This window comes from Salmo trutta, chromosome 27 (genome assembly GCF_901001165.1).
Source record: "Salmo trutta chromosome 27, fSalTru1.1, whole genome shotgun sequence".
NCBI lineage: Eukaryota > Metazoa > Chordata > Actinopteri > Salmoniformes > Salmonidae > Salmo > Salmo trutta.
The window spans coordinates 30,249,630-30,272,366 of NC_042983.1; the positions used below are offsets into that span (position 1 = coordinate 30,249,630).

At 43.6% G+C, this 22,737-nt stretch overlaps 1 protein-coding gene across 5 annotated transcripts in view; it reads right to left on the bottom strand.

Moving 5' to 3' along the window:
• Nucleotides 1-568: 568 nt before the first annotated feature.
• The window catches only part of rapgef1a (Rap guanine nucleotide exchange factor (GEF) 1a), a 46,319-nt gene continuing 24,150 nt past the window's right edge, over nt 569-22,737 (bottom strand). Inside the window, exons 9-26 of one of the 5 annotated variants that reach the window (XM_029717766.1) lie at nt 18,980-19,498; nt 17,324-17,526; nt 14,535-14,681; nt 13,261-13,401; nt 12,780-12,869; nt 8,975-9,057; nt 8,718-8,823; nt 7,012-7,087; nt 4,334-4,418; nt 4,047-4,139; nt 3,174-3,359; nt 2,820-2,904; nt 2,633-2,727; nt 2,395-2,473; nt 2,175-2,276; nt 1,898-1,995; nt 1,583-1,711; nt 569-1,413 (exon numbers count right to left, since the gene is read on the bottom strand). In XM_029717766.1, the coding sequence (XP_029573626.1) occupies nt 1,263-1,413; nt 1,583-1,711; nt 1,898-1,995; nt 2,175-2,276; nt 2,395-2,473; nt 2,633-2,727; nt 2,820-2,904; nt 3,174-3,359; nt 4,047-4,139; nt 4,334-4,418; nt 7,012-7,087; nt 8,718-8,823; nt 8,975-9,057; nt 12,780-12,869; nt 13,261-13,401; nt 14,535-14,681; nt 17,324-17,526; nt 18,980-19,498 (2,468 nt within the window). In that variant the 3' untranslated portion in view covers nt 569-1,262. Of the gene's footprint in view, nt 1,414-1,582; nt 1,712-1,897; nt 1,996-2,174; nt 2,277-2,394; nt 2,474-2,632; nt 2,728-2,819; nt 2,905-3,173; nt 3,360-4,046; nt 4,140-4,333; nt 4,419-7,011; nt 7,088-8,717; nt 8,824-8,974; nt 9,058-12,779; nt 12,870-13,260; nt 13,516-14,534; nt 14,682-17,323; nt 17,527-18,979; nt 19,499-22,737 lie in introns of all 5 variants that reach the window. The other 4 variants (XM_029717765.1, XM_029717767.1, XM_029717768.1 and 1 more) reach the window with 4 other exon arrangements.

A 22,737-nucleotide genomic window follows, 5' to 3' on the forward strand; every position in this document is an offset into this window, starting at 1 on the left:
GGTCTTTTACCAAATAGGGCTATTTTCTGTATACCTTGTCACAACACAACTGATTGGCTCAATTGAATTAAGGAAAGAAATTCCAGAAATTAACTTTTAAGGCACACATGTTAATTGAAATGGTGACTACCTCATGAAACTGGTTGAGAGAATGCCAAGCGTGTACAAAGCTGTCATCAAGGCAAAGGGTCGCTACTTTGAAAAATTTCAAATATAAAATATATTTTGACATGTGTAACACTTTTTTTGGTTACTACATGATTCCGTAAGTGGGATCTGAGTGGCACAGCGGTCTAAGGCACTGCATCTCAATGCAAGAGGCATCACTACAGTCCCTGGTTTGAATCCAGGCTGTATCACATCCGGCCGTGATTGGGAGCATCGTCCGGGTTTGGCCGGGGTCATTGTAAATAAGAATTTGTTCTTAACCGACTTGCCTAGTTAAATAAAGGTAAAACATTTTTTGTTTGTTATTTCATCGTTTGTAGAAAATAGTAAAAATAAAAACACTTGAATGAGTATGTGCGTCCAAACCTTTGACTGGTACTGTATATAAACTTCATATCACTTCTCCCCATTTCTGAAGTATCCTTTTCACATCCTTTTAAAGAACAAAAGGAAAACTGCATTGCATCAGTCAGACAGTATCATACAACACTTCCTTGAACTACAAAATGTAGTCTTATGTGCATCAGTAATATCTTTACCACCAGTAGTCTTGAAGCAGACCCGGGTGATTTGAGGTATTTGCCTCAAAGTTCTGCACCACCTTCAGCGGTTCTCTGCCATGTCAGGCGTTATGGCATCCCAGTTTGTGTCATCAAAAAAAGGGCTGGTGTCCCGTATAAAAAAAAGCCTTAACTGAATGACACCGAGTGGTGTTTCCCATGGCACACATCAGTATGATATGGTTTTAGTCAGGACAATGTCTCTGGTTGTGAGATCCTGAAATGCTTGGACTATACCCATAATATGGCATTGGGTGGATGAGGTTGGCGACAAAGGTGAACATGAGGAATCTTTTTGCGAGCCTCCCAACACTTTGTGCTCTGCACAGTGTCTATCCCACTGGCTTTACTCACACACGGACTGAGACCCAGTGCAATCCACAACAGAGAATCCTAAATCGGAGAGGTCCTGTAAACTACTAACAAAAAAAACATCCCAGTCTTTTAGCTGCCTTCACAGTTCTCGTTTGTAGTCTCTTGTAATCATGAAGAGTTTGTAAAATGACCCAAGGCCCAATACACTGGGACATGTTCTTATGTCTTCTCTTCGCGCTCTGTTTTGCGCCGCGTGATGTTCCGAGGTTTGATCTTCAAAGACAGCTCCCACAGAGCCTCCTCTGCCAGGTGGTCGCTGAAGTCGTTGAAGAAGGAGACAATATCGTCGTTGTGTTTCAGATCATAATGGCTGGGGAGAGGGAAAACACCATCTAAACATTGCAAAGGTGGTAAACGTTCATGGAAAATATAAAATTCCAAGATAGGCCAATGAATTAACAAATTGTTACGTGAAAGAAAAGTGCGTTGAACATAAAGTTGTATGAGAGCGACAGCCAGATTGGCCACTGTATACATACACCTGCTGGAAGCGCCTCATACTGTCCAGGATGTTGAACTGCTGCCAGCGCTTGGAGAAGTTGACCTTCCCGTTGATTTGATCAGGGTTGCCCAGATGGACAAAGGTCAAGTCCTGGAGGATAAGACCCCTGTGTGTCGTGTGAGGAAAAAAGACAAGAAACAGTAAAGACGAGAAATGCACAGTAAGCAATACAAATGGTAGACGTGCAAATCCATTTGCATCACTTGTGACAGCGAAGTGTATACACTTTACCCAGCAAGTTGACTTACAGAACAGCAAAGTGCATACACTTTAAACCAGCAGGTTGACTTACAGATATGGTATACATGGGGGCTCCACGTCTGCCAGTGCTGCTCGATAGACCCGGAACGACGAGGAACTGTCTATTAACGTGCAGTATTCCTCTAGGCCCTGTAAAGAGAACAGTGACAGTCATCCATGTTAACATCAAACAACACCAACATGTGTAGAGAGAGTTCATATTAGAGGTACCTTACAGTAACTGCTGTGAAGATTACACTTTTTTTCTTACAATAAACTGATGTTTCGGAGCAATCTTTGGACATCGATTAGACCACAGTCTAACTCACCTCTGAGGTTGTTTTCTGCCACTCCAGTCTTCGGATGGGAGCTGAATCCAAGGCAGATAATATTGCCAAATATGAGTTGAAATTATTTAGCTTCCGTAAGTGCTGCAAGAGAGTGGAGGGAGACCATCTTAAAATGCACCTGAGAATTTGTTGCTTTTTCAACAAACGCCCAAAACAACTGTTTGCTCATTCTTAAGTATCCACATTTCAAAAGGCATACCTTCATTATTTTGATAAATTTGAGGAGGAGCTTTTCTCGGTCCTGGGCTTTCTCTTGCAGAATGATTATGGAGCGTACCCTGAGGGAGACACGAAGGGGGAGAGATGCATCAGTTTGTCATCACATGTTCTCCAGACCTGGCTGCTTTCCTCTCGGAGAGAAGGCAGTGAACTGAAGTGCTGCAGGGAAGAAGAGAAGCAGTATGGTGACTAAGAGAAGATGTGAGGTGCAGGCTTACCAGTAGGACATGTTGTTAAAGTGCTCTGTGAACTGTGTGAGGTTGGCACTCTTCTCCTCGTTCTGCTCCTTAGCCCAAAGCAACACCTCAGGGATCTGTCCAGAGAGAGAGACACACAAATAACTACTTTTTAGGCAGAGGGGCAGCATACACAGGAGGAGGAGAAAGACATGCTTGGATGAGCTACCTCAATTTTGTAGAAGAGCTCTGCATCCAGGAGAGTTAGCTGGTCGGCGATCTCATGACTTCGGAAGTCGTGCAGGGTCCCAGGTCTAAAGTTTCACGTAGGAAATTAGAAGAAAGTGAACATGGCCAAAGTTAGAACTAGACACTGTGATACATTGATGTTCAGAACACAACAAGGAAATCCTTCACTGTCACGGAGCAGAACATTTCTAAATGCCTCTGCTAGCGGTAACATTCTCTGAAACAATACAAAATACATTGCAATGCAATCTTTATTGATCCATTATACAGAGACAAGGGACGTGACGTTATAGCTGTCACAGTATCCTCGTCCACTAATTGCGGGCGGACCTACCTGGCGGCGACACCTCTTGCGGCCAGTGGTTTGAGGGAGTAGGTGTAGCGCAGCAGCTTCCTCTGCTCCACCTTGTCCAGGATGTTTGTGCGGAGCACGCGGGCCAGGCTCAGCTCACCGTTACACACCAGCCTGAACACCAAGTCCATCAGCTGCATCAGGATGTCCTCCGTCATCTCCACCAGACTGACACACACACACACACACACACACACACACACACACACACACACACACACACACCCCCCCCCCCGAAGGGATGGAGAGATGAGAGAAGGGTATGAGAGAGGGTGGTGGAGGTGGAAAAAGACCTAAAGAGGTGTTTACTTGCGCTGCGAGCTGCTCCAATAATTAAACAAATGTAACAGAAGCCCTATCACTCTCTGCACACCCCAGCTTGCCATCACGGCTAAATTACATTTGAAAACTGATGGATATGCGCAAACCGAGCAGGCTATTGGCTGGTAGGGGATGCGGCTGGCTGATCACAGCTGTCACACGTTGATATTGGATGAAGCACTCATTTTGATATGACATATCTGACATCATGCTCTGAACTCTGTTTGATATTCTCTTTGTAGGACGTGTAGGGATGCATTCTGTATTCAGTCATTTATTTTGATATGAGAAACATACACCCCCCCCAATTTTCTTCTTCTTCGGGTCTACAGTGAAAATAGCCAAAAAGTGACGAGTTTGCGTTTCTGTAATCATAACTGGTTAACCCCTCCCCCTTTTACCAGGAACAGACCAAAGGAAAAGTGAATAAGAATCGTCATTGTCTGCACAGTCATTGAAGGACAAACTTTTCTTTGCAGATTGCAGGTTTTTGATAGCTAGACTTCTGGTCAAATGGCAGGCTAGAGACCTCACCACAGCTCGTCCACCACACGGACCAGAACAAAGAAGGTGTTTTTGCTGACTTTCTTCTTGAAGGTATCTGGGCAGTGACAAAACCTGGTGTATGTGTGGAGGTGTTAAGGAAAACAAACAAATAGTCAAAGTATATTACACATCTTACAGTATTCAGAGTGTATATGACTATGGGAAGTGATGTGGTAGGGATTCTGCTACCCATTCCCCATTGTCTCAACCAAGCAGGCTTTGTTGGAGGAACATCTTTGGGTCCACATGTGAGAAGTGAAGCATGGAAAGGATATCTGCAGTGCAGCTTTTTGATGAGGTCCTCAGGGGTTATGAACGTTCTGTACGTCGTCAGGAAAGCCTCACAGTACAAGACAAGATCTGGAAAAGAAGACCACAAAGGAGATTACTGAATATCCTCTTGCTTCCCCAGAGCTCTACTTGGGAGGAAGGAAAGTCTGGGTGTATTATAGAAAAGCAGTACTAGTAAAAGCTAGAATCCTTAGTTGCTACATCCATTTTTGGACTATAAATGAATTATTTACACTACCGTTCAAAAGTTTGGGGTCACTTAGAAATGTCCTTGTCCATTAAAATAACATCAAATTGATCAGAAATACAGTGTAGACATTGTTAATGTTGTAAATTACTATTGTAGCTGGAAACAGCCGATTTTTTTATGGAATATCTACATAGGCATACAGAGGCCCATTATCAGCAACCATCACTCCTGTGTTCCAATGGCACGTTTGTGTTAGCTAATCCAAGTTTATCATTTTAAAAGACTAATTGATCATTAGAAAACCCTTTTGCAATTATGTTTGCACAGCTGAAAACTGTTGTGCTGATTAAAGAAGCAATAGAACTGGCCTTCTTTAGACTAATTGAGTATCTGGAGCATCAGCATTTGTGGGTTCGATTACTGGTTCAAAATGGCCAAAAACAAATAACTTTCTTCTGAAACTCGTCAGACTATTCTTGTTCTGAGAAATGAAGGCTATTCCATGCGAAAAATTGCCAAGAAACTGAAGATCTGGTATAACGCTGTGTGCTACTCCCTTCACAGAACAGCGCAAACTGGCTCTAACCAGAATAGAAAGAGGAGTGGGAGGCCCCGGTGCACAACTGAGCAAGAGGACAAGTACATTAGAGTGTCTTGTATGAGAAACAGACGCCTCAAAAGTCCTCAAATTGCAACTGCCTTAAATAGTGCCCGCAAAACACCAGTCTCAATGTCAACAGTGAAGAGGCGTCTCTGGGATGCTGGCCTTCCAGCTACAATAGTCATTTAGAATATTAACAATGTCTACACTGTATTTCTGATCAATTTGATGTTATTTTAATGGACAAAAAATGTTTTCTTTCAAAAACAAGGACATTTCTAAGTGACCTCAAACTTTTGAACGGTAATGTGTATATATACACCCATTGATTCTTAACCTCTCTGGGCTGGGAGGCAGTATTTTCATGTTCGGATGAAAAGCGTGCCCAGAGTAAACTGCCTGCTACTCAGGCCCAGAAGCTAAGATATGCATATTATTAGTAGATTTGGATAGAAAACCCTCTGAAGTTTCTAAAACTGTTTGAATGATGTCAGTGAGTATAACAGAACTCATATGGCAGGTGAAAACATGAGAGCAATCCAACCAGGAAGTGGGAAATCTGAGGTTTGTAGTTTTTTTAAGCGATTGCCTATCCAACATACTGTGTCTATGGGGTCAGATTGCACTTCCTAAGGCTTCCACTAGATGTCAACAGTCTTTAGAATGTTGTTTCAGGCTTCTATTGTAAAAGGGGAGCGAATAAGAGCTGTTTGAACCAGTGGTCTGGCTGAAAGCCTTTAGTTTGGTCATGCGCGCAGCGGTGAGCACGAGCTCCGTTCCCTTTCATTTCCAAAGACAAAGGAATTGTCCGGTTGGAATATTATTGAAGATGTATGATAAAAACATCCCAAAGATTGATTTTATACATCGTTTGACATTTTTCTACAAACTGTAATGGAACGTTTTTGACTTTTCGTCTGAACTTCCAAACGCCTTGTGCATTTGGAATAGTGAACTAAACGCGCAAACAAAAAGGAGATATTTGGACATAAAGATTAGCTTTATCTGACAAAACGAACATTTATTGTGGAACTGGGATTCCTGGGAGTGCATTCCGATGAAGATCATCAAAGGTAAGTGAATATTTATAACGCTATTTCTGACTATTACTGACTCCACAACATGGCGGGTATCTGTATGGCTTGTTTTGGTGGCTGAGCGCTGTACTCAGATTATTGCATGGTGTGTTTTCACCGTAAAGCTTTTTTGAAATCTGACACAGCGGTTGCATTAAGGAGAAGTTTACCTTTAATTCTATGCATAACACTTGTATCTTTCATCAACGTTTATGATGAATATTTCTGTAAATTGATGTGGCTCTCTGCAAAATCACCGGATGTTTTGGAAGCAAAACATTACTGAACATAACGCGCCAATGTAAACTGAGATTTTTGGATATAAATATGAACTTTATCGAACAAACATACATGTATTGTGTAACATGAAGTCCTATGAGTGCCATCTGATGAAGATCATCAAAGGTTAGTGATTAATTTGATCTCTTTTTCTGCTTTTTGTGACTCCTCTCTTTGGCTGGAAAATGGCTGTGTTTTTTTGTGACTAGGCGCTGACCTAACATAATCACATGGTATGCTTTCACCGTAAAGCCTTTTTGAAATCGGACACTGTGGTTGGATTAACAAGAAGTTTATCTTTAAAATGGTGTATAATACTTGTATGTTTGAGGAATGTTAATTATGAGATTTCTGTTGTTTGAATTTGGCGCCCTGCACTTTCACTGGCTGTTGTCAAATTGATCCCGTTAACGGGATTTCATCCCTATTAAAGGATATAACTTGTACCTTCCATCTGAGTGGACACCGACTGCATGTAATGGGGGAGGGGGGGTGTACTACGGAGGTCATAAATACCTTTGCGGTCCGTTTCTGTGGCGTGGACTAATAAAATATCTCCCGATCCGGCTCGGACATCTGGACCGTCGTCGTTCTAGTATGACATGTGGACAGATGAAAAGTTGTAAGGGCAGAGAGAGAGAGGATTAGCCTAAGTGTTGACCACATAAGGAGTCCTAGTGTAGCCCTACAAGTGACTGTCCTGATGAAACCATTCCGACAATATTGAAAAATATGTTTTGAAAAGCCATGCTAGCCATGAGGGGGTTTTCTATAAGGAGATAGGCGCTACTAAAGCTGCACTGACCTTGCCATGCTAACTCCAGATCTTCACCTACATACTTATTGTCTACTGTGAGAATGTGATCATATAGCCCCCTCAAACTCAACTCTAGACTTCAAAGCCACTTCCACTGTGTTTTTTCATTGTTCCCCTCTAATCAGGGACTGATTGGGTGCAATTCATGATCAGGTAGAACAGAAACCAGCAGGCTCTGGACCTCGTAACAGTAACAGACAGGGACGTTGCATTTGAGTTAGAGAGGCAGGGGCCAGCAGAGGGCAAGCTCTCTGTAAACAGCTGATTGGTGGCTTATTCTGTATTAATAGTATCCTTCTTGTAGGACAGGGATCTATGCTGACATTTTTTTACAAGGAGCACATGTGCTCCTAAATTGAAAAAGTTACGAGGACAAAAATAAAATGTAGGTGCACAATAAAAGGATGAGGAAGAGTGTTTTTATTCTAAGAAATGGGAAAAATGTTGGTTTTTGGGGTGTTCCATGCTGAATCAATTACAATGTACCCTCAAATATTTGAGTCACTTAGGTGAGACAAAACATTTCAGCTGCCCCTTAAAGGGGCGGGATGTTACTGTTGTAACGGTAGGACTCGCATGTCTGTCTGTGAGAGATGAGATTCTCCAACATGTCTCTTCGCTAGCAGTTGAGCAAGCTAACATTGAAATACAACCTAGTGTGTGAACAAAACTATGTAAATAGCCAAGCAACACGAGAACAAAGTCACACTTTAGTAGACTTTCAGGTAAGTTTGGACACAGGGGTCTCCCGAATGGCGCAGTGGTCGAAGGCACTGCCTTAGGGAGGTCCTGGTTCGGGTCCAGGCGCTGTTACAGTCGGCCGTGACTGGGAGACCCATGGGGCAGCGCACAATTGGCCCAGCGTTGGCCGGTTTAGGGGAGGGTTTGGCCGGCAGGGATGTCCTTGTCCCATCGTGCTCTAGTGACTCCTGTGGCGGGCCGTGCGCAATGCACGCTAATACGGTCGCCAGGTGTACGGTGTTTCCTCCGACACATTGGTGCGGCTGGTTTCCGGGTTAAGCGGGCATTGTGTCAAGAAGCAGTGCGGCTTGGCTGGGTTGTGTTTCTGAGGACGCACGGCTCTCGACCTTCACCTCTCCCGAGTTCTGTACGGGAGTTGCAGCGATGAGACAAGACTGTAACTACCAATTGGATACCACGAAATTGGGGAGAAAAAGGGGTAAAACATAAAAATATATATAAAAACAAAATAAAAAATAAGTTTGCACACATCTATTTCTAGGCGCATATGCGAGTAAAATAGTCGCACCGTAGAGCCATGTAGGATCCTATGAAGTATCACATAAAAAGGCATCTCCTGCTCTATGATTAAACAGCTTGATCTGAAAGAGACGTGAGGTAAAATGGACTGACCATCAACAGTAGAAAACGAGGACACTTTTACCTCCTGCTTTAGTGTTAACCGGGACATGATCTCCATGTGATCGATGAGGGAAAGCTCATCCGTCTCCTCGCTACTCTGCCCATCTTCAGAGGACTTTTGTCTTCGGCTGAGTGAGAGAGAGAAAGAGAATATAACAAAAAAGAGAATCCTTCCTTCTGTCACTGGAGGATAGGAACAATGGAGAATATTTTATTATTTATTTAACCTCAAAATAAAAGGTAACAGAAAGGCCAGACTGTCATGGCATGGGTTCTTACCGGTCATCGGACATGTCCTTGTTATTGCACAGTGGGTTCTCTGAGGCAGTGTCCTCCAGTGAGTCATCTATGGCAGACGAGTCCTGATAACAACACAGAGTGGTTAGGACCGGTCTCGCACCAAATCCAGCAGCCTGAGGTCATGTTCGTTAGGGCATGGCACAGAAAAGATTTCACAATGATTTGCAGTAGATAACGAAAATGTGCATTTCTCATTGGACATTTATTTCTATGCTTGTTTCAGGATATTTTCTTCTGTTCGGTACCTAATGAACATGACCCTGAGGTGAAGATAAAGGTAAATTGCTTTCTTAGTTAAGGTAGATGTGTGGGTACGTTGTCTAAGCACATGGAGGTTTCAACTTAGTATTCAGTGAGTTGTTCCGTCAGCTGTGAGGAAAACAGACAATGGTAGTTCACAGACACTATTAATATCACACGCTGTATGGATCAGTGGAGGCTGCTGAGGGGAGGACGGCTCATAATAATAACTAGAACGGAGAAAATGGAATGACATCAAACACATGGAAACCATGTCTTTAATGTATTTGATACCATTCCACCTATTCCACTCCAGTCATTACCATGAGCCAGTCCTCCACAATTAAGGTGCCACCGATCTCCTGTGGTATGGACACATGCATAACTCTAGCCTTATTTCTCTAGTGCAACACTAAATACACTATACAGTGCCTTCAGAAAGTATTCACACCCCTTGACTCTTTCCACATTTGGTTGTGTTACAAAGTGGGATTAAAAATGATTTCATTGTCTTTTTTTTACACAAAATAACGGATGTGTAAAAAAAATAAAACACTAATATATCTTGATTAGATAAATATTCAAACCCCCTGAGTTACATGTTAGAATCATTCTTTCTGGGTAAGACTAAGAGCGTTGCATACCTGGATTGTACAATACTTGCAATTTTTTATTTTTTTTATTCTTCAAGCTCTGTCAAGTTGGTTGTTGATCATTGCTAAAGAGCCATTTTCAAGTCTTTCCATAGATTTTCAAGACAATTTAAGTCAAAACTAGAACTACGCTACTTAGGAACATTCAATGTCATCGTGGTTAGTAACTCCAGTGTAGACTTGGCCATGAGGGACCTTACAGATAATTGTATGTGTGGGGTACAGAGATGAGGTAGTCATTCAAATGTTAAACACTATTATTGCACACAGAGTGAGTCCATGCAATTTATTATGTGACTTGTTAAGCATTTTTACTCCGGAACGTATTTATGCTTGCCATAAGAAAGGGGGTTGAATACTTATTGACTTAAGACATTTTGGAATTTGTAAAAATTTCTACAAATGTAATTCCACTTTATGGGGTATTGTGTGTAGGCCATTGACACAAAATCTAAATTTAATCCACCTTAAATTCAGGCTGTAACACAACAAAATGTGTAAAAAGTCAAGAGGTGTAAATACTTTCTGAAGGCCCTGTATATACCCATCTCCATCCCAGAAGACAGTCCAGATTTTTTTTACTAAAAACGTGGGGAATGGGGAGAACTTTGAGCGAGAAAGACTGAATAAATAAGCTGAGCGTTTAGTCGTTTTATTGGGCTGTCCTTCCTGATGAAAGGCCTTACGGAAGATGTTAAATACACAGACTTAAAGCAGAGCCATTCATGAATCTAGTTGTAATTAGTTACTACGATCCAGACCTGACCCAGGTGGACAACCACCACTGGCCTTAACGGCCAAGTTTATGAACATGATAGAAAATGTCTCACTGTCACTTGGAGACAAACCCCCCTTGAGACAATGACAGGGGAGTGACTGATGTCCTTTGAGCTAGAACTACACATAGGCCCATATAGTAGGGAATGGGCACTAGAGGTCGACCCGTTAATCGGAATGGCCGATTAATTAGGGCCGATTTCAAGTTTTCATAACAATCGGTAATCGCCATTTTTGGACACCGATTGTGGGCGATTATATTGCACTCCACGAGGAGACTGCGTGGCAGGCTGACCACCTGTTATGGGAGTGCAGCAAGAAGCCAAGGTAAGTTGCTAGCTAGCATTAAACTTCTCTTAGAAAAAACAATCAATCTTCACATAGTCACTAGTTAACTACACATGGTTGAGGATATTACTAGTTTAACTAGCTTGTCCTGCGTTGCATATAATCAATGCGGTGCCTGTTAATTTATCATCGAATCACAGCCTACTTCGCCAAACGGGTGATGATTTAACAAGCAAATTCACGTAAAAAGCCCTGTTGTTGCACCAATGTACCTAACCATAAACATCAATGCCTTTCTTAATATCAATACACAAGTATATATTTTTAAACCTGCATATTTAGTTAATATTGCCTGCTAACATGAATTTCTTTTAACTAGGGAAATTTTGTCACTTCTCTTGCGTTCCGTGCAAGCAGTCAGGGTATATGCAGCAGTTTGAGCCACCTGGCTCATTGCGAACTGTGTGAAGACCATTTCTTCCTAACAAAGACTGTAATTAATTTGCCAGAATTGTACATAATTATGACATAACATTGAAGGTTGTGCAATGTAACCGCAATATTTAGACTTATGGATGCCACCCGTTAGATAAAATACGGAACGGTTCCGTATTTCACTGAAAGAATAAACGTTTTCACCATATTAATGACCTAAGGCTCGTATTTCTATGTGTTATTATGTTATAATTAAGTCTATGATTTGATATTTGATAGAGCAGTCTGACTAAGCGGTGGTAGGCAGCAACAGGCTCGTAAGCATTCATTCAAACAGCACTTTCCTGCATTTGCCAGCAGCTCTTCGCTGTGCTTCAAGCATTGAGCTGTTTATGACTTCAAGCCTATCAACTCCCGAGATTAGGCTGGTGTAACCGATGTGAAATGGCTAGCTAGTTAGCGGGGTGCACGCTAATAGCGTTTCAATCGGTGACGTCACTCGCTCTGAGACTTGAAGTAGTTGTTCCCCTTGCTCTGCAAGGGCCGCGGCTTTTGTGGAGCGATGGGTAACGATGCTTCGAGGGTGGCTGTTGTCGATGTGTCCCTGGTTCGGGCGAGGAGAGGGATGGAAGCTATACTGTTACACTGGCAATACTATAGTGCCTATAAGAACATCCAATAGTGAAAGGTATATGAAATACAAATGGTATAGAGAGAAATAGTCCTATAATTCCTATAATAAATACAACCTAAAACTTCTTACCTGGGAATATTGAAGACTCTTGTTAAAAGGAACCACCAGCTTTCATATGTTCTCATGTTCTGAGCAAGGAACTTAAACGTTAGCTTTTTTACATGGCACATATTGCACTTTTACTTTCTTCTCCAATACTTTGTTTTTGCATTATTTAAACCAAATGGAATGTTGTTTCATTATTTATTTGAGGCTAAATTTATTTATGTATTATATGAAGTTAAAATAAAAGTGTTCATTCAGTATTGTTGTAATTGTCATTATTACAAATAAATTAATTAAATTGGCCGATTAATCGGCAGTGGCTTTTTTTGCCCCCCCCCCCCCCCCCCCCCCCCCCCCCCCCCCCCCCCCAATAATCGGTATCGGCGTTGAAAAACCATAATCGGTCGACCTCTAATGGGGACTGTCCAGTAGTAGGGGATTTGGGGAAAGGAAGAGAAACATGGTAATGTACAGGCAGTTACCAACGCAGGGCATGCCAAGCGGTCGAAGAGACACAGCGAATCCTGAATGGTTAGGTCACATACAGATAGGGTTACTTAGTGAGGTCTGTGGTCAGTCATGGTGCAACTGTCTGTGAAAGCACGCTTTTCTCTCCTCGCTCCCATGCAGCCTCTCCGCTAAGGCTACTTACTCGGCGGGAGAGCCCATCTCCGTTGGCTTGGCTGGAAGTGTACAGATTAACGTACTCTCCCTCCCCGCCTTCCTCGTTAGCGCTTTCACTCTACGGGGGAAAAAAGAAAGACAGCAAAGAGAATGACAGATGCTAGGAAAAAGCAAATGTGATTCCGAATGCGAAAGCTTCTCACAACTAGCCGGACAACACAAACAAGTACCTATATCATCTCAAATGAAACCACTAAGAACCAAGTGTTCCAATCACCACAGCATACATAGAGCTGCAGACTTGTTTTTTGCCTAGGGTTTGGCCTATTTTCAAGGATAAGAACATCACGTCACCGACATTGAAACAGCCCTTTGCTAACAATGTCTATACCCTACTCCAGATCTGTGCTCTTCTTCAATAGCACCCCATCCCCCCCCCTGTCAAACGCAATCCCATTTTCTTTTCGCACAGTACCTAACACTTGTCACAACACACAGCTAGGGCTCACCAAAGAGGTTTGACGAGTGTCAGAGAAAGAAGAGTCAGTAAGAAGACAGATAGCCAGAGAGCCACCAGAGCTGTCCAGAGAGCCGTTGGCCACCAGCACAGGGTCAGGGCTGCCACTGCCCAGGGCCGCTAGGTCCATGCTCTGTGATTGGTGGACAATGGGAGAGTGGGAAGAGACAGATGAGAGAAGATATGGAATGGAAGATTTGCAGAGAGGCGCAAAGTCCTGAGAATAGGACCGGAGAACTGTCTTATGCTGAGAGAGCGAGGGCGAGAAATGAGAAGGAAAGAGAAAGAGAGATTAAGACAAAAGCTACTTGAGAGATCTACAAGGTCAAAGAGCAAATGTTTTTAGAAAAAAATAATTGAGAGAGAAGCATTGGCATACTTGCCATCGGAGAACAATATGACTGTATCTGACTGGTTAGTCAGTGACTAGAATTCCTAATTCAACTCAGTCGCTTGAAAATTACATATTCACAAAATGTGCTTGTTGTAACTTGTAACAGATCTGTTGAATATCCCATGCATATCGGTTTAATTGAAACCAAGTCAAAAGGGTGCAACAAGGATCAATGGTTCTTCAGCAAGAACAGATCAATTGTCCTCATCATTGCTCCAAAACTAGAATGATTAGACAAAGAAGAATACAGAACATTCATTTGCTACGCTTGTATCATAATGGTTCTGGATTGTGTTCAAGCCCCAGTTTTAAATGAATGACATCCGCTAATATAAATAACACATTTCACAAATTCTGGATGAAAACACACCTTTTCAACTGCATGCTTTCTCTGACAGAGATTGTCATTTAGTATGTAAATATTGAGGGGTCTGATAGAGAGTGAAGAATGAAAGTGTTTTTGCCAGTGTGTGTGTTTTGCACAATATACTTCCTTATCAGTAGCTGAACATGTCTACAATGGCTAATGGCTAATAAAATAACTTTTTGTATTGGTGTCAATACTTCTAAAGCAGAAGCACAGTCGTGTCTGTGGCAGAGCAGACAAGGTTTCAACTAGTATTGGTTTTCATTCAAATAGTTCTGATGCACTTGATCGAGCTTGCCTGACACGGTGGGACCAATTAAATAGTCCCCAAAGTGCAAAACTTTTATTTGATTTAGCACCGCACTTTGCCCCTGACTTTCCAGGTTAAATAAAACGTTTCAGAAAGAAAACAAATACTATTTAAAGCCAAGTCTGCTGTAGAGAGTGAGAAGAGCAGAGAATCAGACAGGCAGGCAGGCAGACAAGCCCACTGAAAGTCACTCACCATGGGGGTGGTCAGGGAGGAGTTAGAGACTGACATGCTGAGAGCAGCCCCAGTCTCCTCCTCCACCACCACTGCAGCCTGCGACTGCTGAAGGTGGCAGGAGAGAGAGGACGAGGAAGAGGACGAGGAAGAGGCAGAGTGGGAGGCCTGGAGGGGGGGGGGAAGGAGAGCGTGGGGGAAGGAGAAAGTAGAGAGAGAGAGAGGAAAGAGCAGAGAGAAAGTACAGTGGGAGATGTTAGTTAGCAAAAGAAGACGTAGGTCTACGCAGATAGTTAAGCCCAATCTAGACGCAGCAGAAAACAATAGGCTTGATGGACTAAAAGAATGCTACGGCAGACAAAGCGTTAAAATAGAAATACACTAGTACTTTCTAATATTCTACTGTTACCTCTGTGTTATGCATCGCTCTGATGGAGGCTGGGCTTTCCAAAAAGAAAAAAGGAATGAGATTTGATGAGTGCAATGGAAAATAAAGCCCCAAAATGTTTTATTTTTATTTAAAACGCATCTCACGATGATGTGGCCGGTGACACTGCTGGGAACTAGTCCGCGTTCACATCCTTGTCAGAACTAGGAAACTCCAAATGTCAGAGTTTCCTAGTTCTGACTAGTGCGTGAACGTGGAACGTATCAACAGTGGACTAAAGGAAAAAATACTCAAATATAGTTTGAGTGGATTTTCCCTTTAACCCGTTTCACCTAAGCATTTAAATAAATTATCCTAACCTTTGTCATTAGTTCCCCTAACTGCCAACATAAATTCTTTCCATGATTCTCCTTTGTTGTTAAGGCGCAACAAGCAACCTGGTCTCAGAGAAATAGTATAATCCAAACATGCACCAAAATGTATTATAAGGTATATCATCCAATTCCTATGCTATTGTACGTCCAGGTAAGACGTTTGATACTATACGTCCTATAATTTGTATGATATTGTATGATCTATGCATAGTCACCTTACCCCTACCTACATGTACAAATGACCTATTTTTTTTACTTTAGTTTATTTAGTAGATATATAAAAACTGCATTGTAGGTGAAGGGCTTGTAAGTAAGCATTTCACGGTAAGGTCTACACCTGTTGGATTCGGCGCATGTGACTAATAACATTTGATTTTGATCGCTACTCCATTCATAATTTAAAAAATATATATATAAAAAAAATGTTTACCTTTATTTAACTAGGCAAGTCTTAATGCAACCTAACGTAACATAATATATCATACTAAATGGAGTGCCACAGATTTCCATACAGAATAATATGAATTGCCCTGAGACCACGTTGAACTATGCCTACATACTGTGCAAAGCACATGACTGGCCTAAATGGAAATAACTAGCTACTGTATCAGAAGTGAGTGGACATTCTGCTCAGGTAGAAGTCTATTCATTCTGGCAATCAGAAAGTACACAATGTGGACATGACAGTTAACAACCGCCAGCACAGAAACACTTTTTGATTACATGAAACACAAACACCCTTTCCTGTCCCTGCCTACATCCAGGAGCACATCTTTCACTGGGGACGGGGACATGTCCCCCCCCACATTCTGACCCCTCCAGTTTTATCATTGGAATGTGATACAAAACGAGGCAACGGTGTGCTTTAGGACCATGCAGACGCCTCAGAGCGATCTGGTAGACTGTTTGGCGTGTTTATCCAACTGGATACATTTAATTTACACTTCTAAAACCAAAGTTGCGCCCCTACCTACATCTATAGCTTAAGTTCAAACCAATCCTTGTTTTATTTCCCTGCTCCTCAGAGGATTCTGTGATTCGTCTTAATCCTCACCCAATATGAACTGGGCATGCAGTAATCCACAAGGTCAAATAACAGGGAAAAAATTTTTCAGAAATGTTTCATTTTTATTTCTCACATTTTGATCCGCTTTAGATATGCTTAAAAATATCCGTAATCATGGATAAACCTTGAGCATGGATTGACTCATTTATATCGGGTTCATTTTTTTTTCTGTCAGAGCAAATTACTTTTTCCAACCATGAATGTCTGGTAAAGAGATTATGGCATTGAATATAATCTGGGAAGTGAACTACTACAGCCTTGCAGAGGCCTGAAACAAACATAACAAATGGCCAAAATTATGAAAACAAATTCAAGTACAGTGGTGGGATATAAGATGGGACATCATGGAGGACAAGTCTGTACAAAAGGCCAATCGTCTTATGCCGGAGGAAAAAACCCATCTTACTGAGAAGTGGTAGTAATTTAAATTGTACCGTTGCACTGATTTGTATTTGTTGTTAAGATGGGTTTTTTTCTGATGCAAAAGGTAGCCTGCTGGTTAGAGCGTTTGGCCAGTAACTGAAAGGTTGCTGGTTCGAATACCCGAGCCAACAAGGTGAAAAATCGGCTTAAGTTCCCTTGAGCAAGGCACTTAACCCTAATTTGCTCCAGGGTGCCGTACTACTATGGCTGACCCTGTAAAGCAACACATTTCTCTGCACCTATCCGGTGTATGTGACAATAAAACATGTCTTTTACATTTTTTTCTCTATGTATTGAAGTAGAGTTCAGGACTTAACACCCTGCTTTTCTTCTTCTATGGTATACAGATGGGCTAAAACATCATGGACTCACTCACCACTCAATCCTACACACTTGGTACAATATATGATAAGAAAATGAGTTTCCTGAAATGCATATGTATTGGGTCTTGGTAAGTGATGGATGTGTGTGAACAGGGTGTGTGGATGGGCTGGCGTACTGCATGTTGTAACACTGGTGAGTGTGAGGCTTCAGTGTGAGGTGAGGGGCTATAGTTTACCAGCTGCCTCTGTTTGGGTGGCAGTGCCGGGGGTGGGAGGGGCTCGTGGACAGAATCGCTGCTGCTAAACGAGTCGTTGAAGCCGTAGACTTCCTGGAAGCGCTTGTTGCGTTGCTCATAGATGCTCTTGCTCTGTGGCATCTGGTAGAAAACCGAGGGCTGGGGCTCCGAGTAGTCTTCCACAAACTGCATGTACTTCAGTACTGTGGGGGTGAGACGTGTGCACACAGACGCACAGACACGCACACACAGACGCACACACAGACGCACACACAGACGCACAGACACGCACACACAGACGCACACAAACACAGACCAAAACAAACAGGGGATATTACAATGACAATGCGCTTGCAGATGATAATGACAGTGTTCTTCAGAGTATCCCAAACCATTTACACATTGTTATAGTGTTTAGATGAGGAGGAAACTCTACACGTCAAACGTTGGTTAAAATGGAGCACTTCACTTCCAATCCTGTAAATTGTCAAATGAAAAATGGTCGTGGTGTGCATTAAATACAATTTCAAAACGAGAAAACCGTCACTCCAAAACTAGCGGACCAATGGAGACTCATTGTCTACGCCTCCCTCTAAACCTCGCCCTTCCCGGGAAAATTATGCCCAAACTCGTAATCGAAAAGACTGGCAGTAGCGTAACCAAAAGGTAGTACATGCAGGCAAGAGTGTAGGCAAAATCTATTCAATAGGATCGGTTGCTGGGAAATTTAACCGAAAACGATTTTTGCATTCGTTTTAAAAAAAAACATTTTTTTATAATTTGTCATAGAGTTTTGCTCTCGCTTTAAAATTATTTGCTTACAAGTTTTTGGGGTTTGAATTCTTATTTTTGTTTACAATTCTATACATTTTGCTTTCAATTGTTGGGTTTTTGATTTCAACATCCATTATTTCACCCATCCTGGAAAATATAATGTTTACATTCTCTACTTTATTTTTCATGTTCACAATTTATTTTATTTTGAATTCAACACATATGGTGTGAAATTGACCCCATAGAAGTCTACGCCCCTTCGTCGGTGATTGGTCAACAGTATGGATTCTTCAATAAAGTCTTTGTTGTCATTCAACAAGAGATTACTCTTTTTCTTGCACACTTTTTCATTCACAAAATACTGCGCCAAACATCTTAGATGTATAATCTAAGATATCCTCGGAAAAACATCAAAATAAATGACATATTTCTTGAGTTATTTTAGATTAATTCTAACTCTTTTGAGGAAGTGTATACTGGCTAAGGCATCTCAAAAAGGACAAACAGTACTATTGGTGCTTTGTTTCTTGTTTTTCAAGCGAAGGTCTTTTAAGGAAGTATGCGAGCACAATCGTTCGGTTCACCTAACTGAGTTTGGCTAGGCTCCAGCTTGCTGACGCCTTAAGGGTGACGGGTTTCATCTGAACCCAGCCACACCTACTGGAAAAAAAACTTGGGACCAGAATGTTACACTGAGATAAAACATGTTCTATTTAATTCTGTGGTTTTATCATTCTAACACAGCAGTAGGCCTCCATGTGCATTACAGAGGGGCCTAATCCGCTGTATTTGGAGCTTAAATGTGAAAACCCTGGTAACAGTAGAGAATGTATAAGGCTTTTTATGAATTATTTCTGCCTCCCCCTGACATCAGATACTCACTGTGACGGCTCTTCTTCTCAGGGAGTGGCGGTGGACTCTGAGGTACGTCTGTCATCTCGCAGGCGCTGAACTCGGACACAAACCCCCCGGCGGCGTGGCACAGGGGCGAGATGTCGGGCGTGAACAGGGGGAAGGGGGGCACAGGCGGTAGGTCCTCCTCCATGAGGTTGTCATACTGGGATGGGTGGCGCTCAAAGGAAACGCACCAGGAGGAGCCCGAGTAGGAGCCGTCGGAAAAGCCCGAGCAGGCGCCACCTCGGCGCTTCTTTTCCGGCAGGGCAGGGGGCGGCAGGGCGGAAGTCATGCGGGAGTAGAGGGGGGACACGGAGGAGCCCTGGAGGGGGCTGAAGTGGGGCTGTGCCAGCGGCGGACCGGGGCCAGGGCAGGGGGAGGAAGACTCGCTGTGGGACTCAGGCAGGGGGCTGAGGCACGCTTCCACTGGCACAGGAGTCATCTGCTCCAGGCTGGACAGGTCCTGGTGCAGAAAGTCGTAGTCCGGGTCGTAGTGGTCTGTGGTGTCTGTGGAGGGGAGGAGGGAGAGAGAGAGCGAGAGAGACGGGGGACAGGTGAGTCACCACACAGAGCACTGAAAACAAAGCCACACTGTCACTTTGGCATAAAAGGTACTTTTACCCCACTCAGGAGCACAACAAACACATTGGCAGAATCTATTTTCATTGGGGGGTGAGGTGGGATATTAGGATTTCACAAAGGGTTGGTTTAGAAACTGATCCATGACACATCAGTTGATCACAATGGAGAAGGCACAAAACGGCTCACTTCTCCTTCCACTGAGAAAAGAGCCACCGAATGACTTGGTGCAACGTTCTTATCGCCTTGACAACCGTCACTTTCTTGTCCCCGGTCCCAGAAGGTTTCAGCCGTGCTATTACAGTTTAGACTTTTTGAGGCTGCATCTCAATAGCGTCACATGGCTTCCTCTCCTCAACAAATTCCCAGTAAGCATCCACCATATTGCCCTCCTCCCTGCTATCCTGTTTCCAGACTGATGCAGATGAAGGAGAGGAGGCTGCTTAAAGACTATTGAGATGCAGCCTCAGTGAAGTCTTGTCTCTTTGCTCACAGGATGGTGGTCACAGCTCGTAAACAATGCTCTGTGCTGTTGGAGGTGGCAGGAACAGGAAGCTCCTGCCTGCGTGTGTTGACTCGTTACACGCATCAGCAGCAGGCTTGTTTCCGCACACTGTGGCTGCCACATCAAGACAACCTATGGTGATCCTGTGGTGACCACAGTGCTCCTGATCAAAGAGAAAGGCCTCTCTTGCTAGAATTATAATGGCTCCTCTCTAACCTAATGGGCTCATAGAGGCTCCTCTCTAACCTAATGGGCTCATAGTGGCTCCTCTCTAACCTAATGGGCTCATAGTGTCTCCTCTCTAACCTAATGGGCTCATAGTGTCTCCTCTCTAACCTAATGGGCTCATAGTGGCTCCTCTCTACCTAATGGGCTCATAGTGTCTCCTCTCTAACCTAATGGGCTCATAGTGGCTCCTCTCTACCTAATGGGCTCATAGTGGCTCCTCTCTAACCTAATGGGCTCATAGAGGCTCCTCTCTAACCTAATGGGCTCATAGTGGCTCCTCTCTACCTAATGGGCTCATAGTGGCTCCTCTCTAACCTAATGGGCTCATAGTGTCTTCTCTCTACCTAATGGGCTCATAGTGTCTCCTCTCTAACCTAATGGGCTCATAGTGGCTCCTCTCTACCTAATGGGCTCATAGTGGCTCCTCTCTACCTAATGGGCTCATAGAGGCTCCTCTCTACCTAATGGGCTCATAGTGGCTCCTCTCTACCTAATGGGCTCATAGTGGCTCCTCTCTACCTAATGGGCTCATAGTGTCTCCTCTCTAACCTAATGGGCTCATAGTGGCTCCTCTCTAACCTAATGGGCTCATAGTGGCTCCTCTCTACCTAATGGGCTCATAGTGGCTCCTCTCTAACCTAATGGGCTCATAGTGTCTCCTCTCTAACCTAATGGGCTCATAGTGGCTCCTCTCTAACCCAATGGGCTCAAAGTGGCTCCTCTCTAACCCAATGGGCTCATAGTGTCTCCTCTCTACTTAATGTGCTCATAGTGGCTCCTCTCTAACCTAATGGGCTCATAGTGTCTCCTCTCTACCTAATGGGCTCATAGTGTCTCCTCTCTAACCTAATGGGCTCATAGTGGCTCCTCTCTAACCTAATGGGCTCATAGTGGCTCCTCTCTAACCTAATGGGCTCATAGTGGCTCCTCTCTACCTAATGGGCTCATAGTGGCTCCTCTCTAACCTAATGGGCTCATAGTGTCTCCTCTCTACCTAATGGGCTCATAGTGGCTCCTCTCTACCTAATGGGCTCATAGTGTCTCCTCTCTAACCTAATGGGCTCATAGTGTCTCCTCTCTACCTAATGGGCTCATAGTGTCTCCTCTCTACCTAATGGGCTCATAGTGTCTCCTCTCTACCTAATGGGCTCATAGTGTCGCCTCTCTAACCTAATGGCCTCATAGTGTCTCCTCTCTAACCTAATGGGCTCATAGTGGCTCCTCTCTACCTAATGGGCTCATAGTGTCTCCTCTCTACCTAATGGGCTCATAGTGTCTCCTCTCTAACCTAATGGGCTCATAGTGTCTCCTCTCTAACCTAATGGGCTCATAGTGGCTCCTCTCTAACCTAATGGGCTCATAGTGGCTCCTCTCTACCTAATGGGCTCATAGTGTCTCCTCTCTACCTAATGGGCTCATAGTGGCTCCTCTCTACCTAATGGGCTCATAGTGGCTCCTCTCTAACCCAATGGGCTCATAGTGTCTCCTCTCTAACCTAATGGGCTCATAGTGTCTCCTCTCTACCTAATGGGCTCATAGTGTCTCCTCTCTACCTAATGGGCTCATAGTGGCTCCTCTCTACCTAATGGGCTCATAGTGGCTCCTCTCTACCTAATGGGCTCATAGTGGCTCCTCTCTACCTAATGGGCTCATAGTGGCTCCTCTCTAACCTAATGGGCTCATAGTGGCTCCTCTCTACCTAATGGGCTCATAGTGTCTCCTCTCTAACCTAATGGGCTCATAGTGGCTCCTCACTAACCTAATGGGCTCATAGTGGCTCCTCTCTACCTAATGGGCTCATAGTGGCTCCTCTCTAACCCAATGGGCTCATAGTGGCTCCTCTCTACCTAATGGGCTCATAGTGGCTCCTCTCTAACCTAACGGGCTCATAGTGGCTCCTCTCTAATCTAACGGGCTCATAGTGGCTCCTCTCTACCTAATGGGCTCATCGTGGCTCCTCTCTAACCTAATGGGCTCATAGTGGCTCCTCTCTAACCTAATGGGCTCATAGTGTCTCCTCTCAAACCTAATGGGCTCATAGTGTCTCCTCTCAAACCTAATGGGCTCATGGTGTCTCCTCTCTACCTAATGGGCTCATAGTGTCTCCTCTCTACCTAATGGGCTCATAGTGTCTCCTCTCTAACCTAATGGGCTCATAGTGTCTCCTCTCTAACCTAATAGGCTCATAGTGTCTCCTCTCTAACCTAACCAGCTCATAGTGGCTCCTCTCTAACCTAATGGGCTCATAGTGTCTCCTCTCTACCTAATGGGCTCATAGTGGCTCCTCTCTACCTAATGGGCTCATAGTGGCTCATCTCTACCTAATGGGCTCATAGTGGCTCCTCTCTAACCTAATGGGCTCATAGTGTCTCCTCTCTAACCTAATGGGCTCATAGTGTCTCCTCTCTAACCTAATGGGCTCATAGTGTCTCCT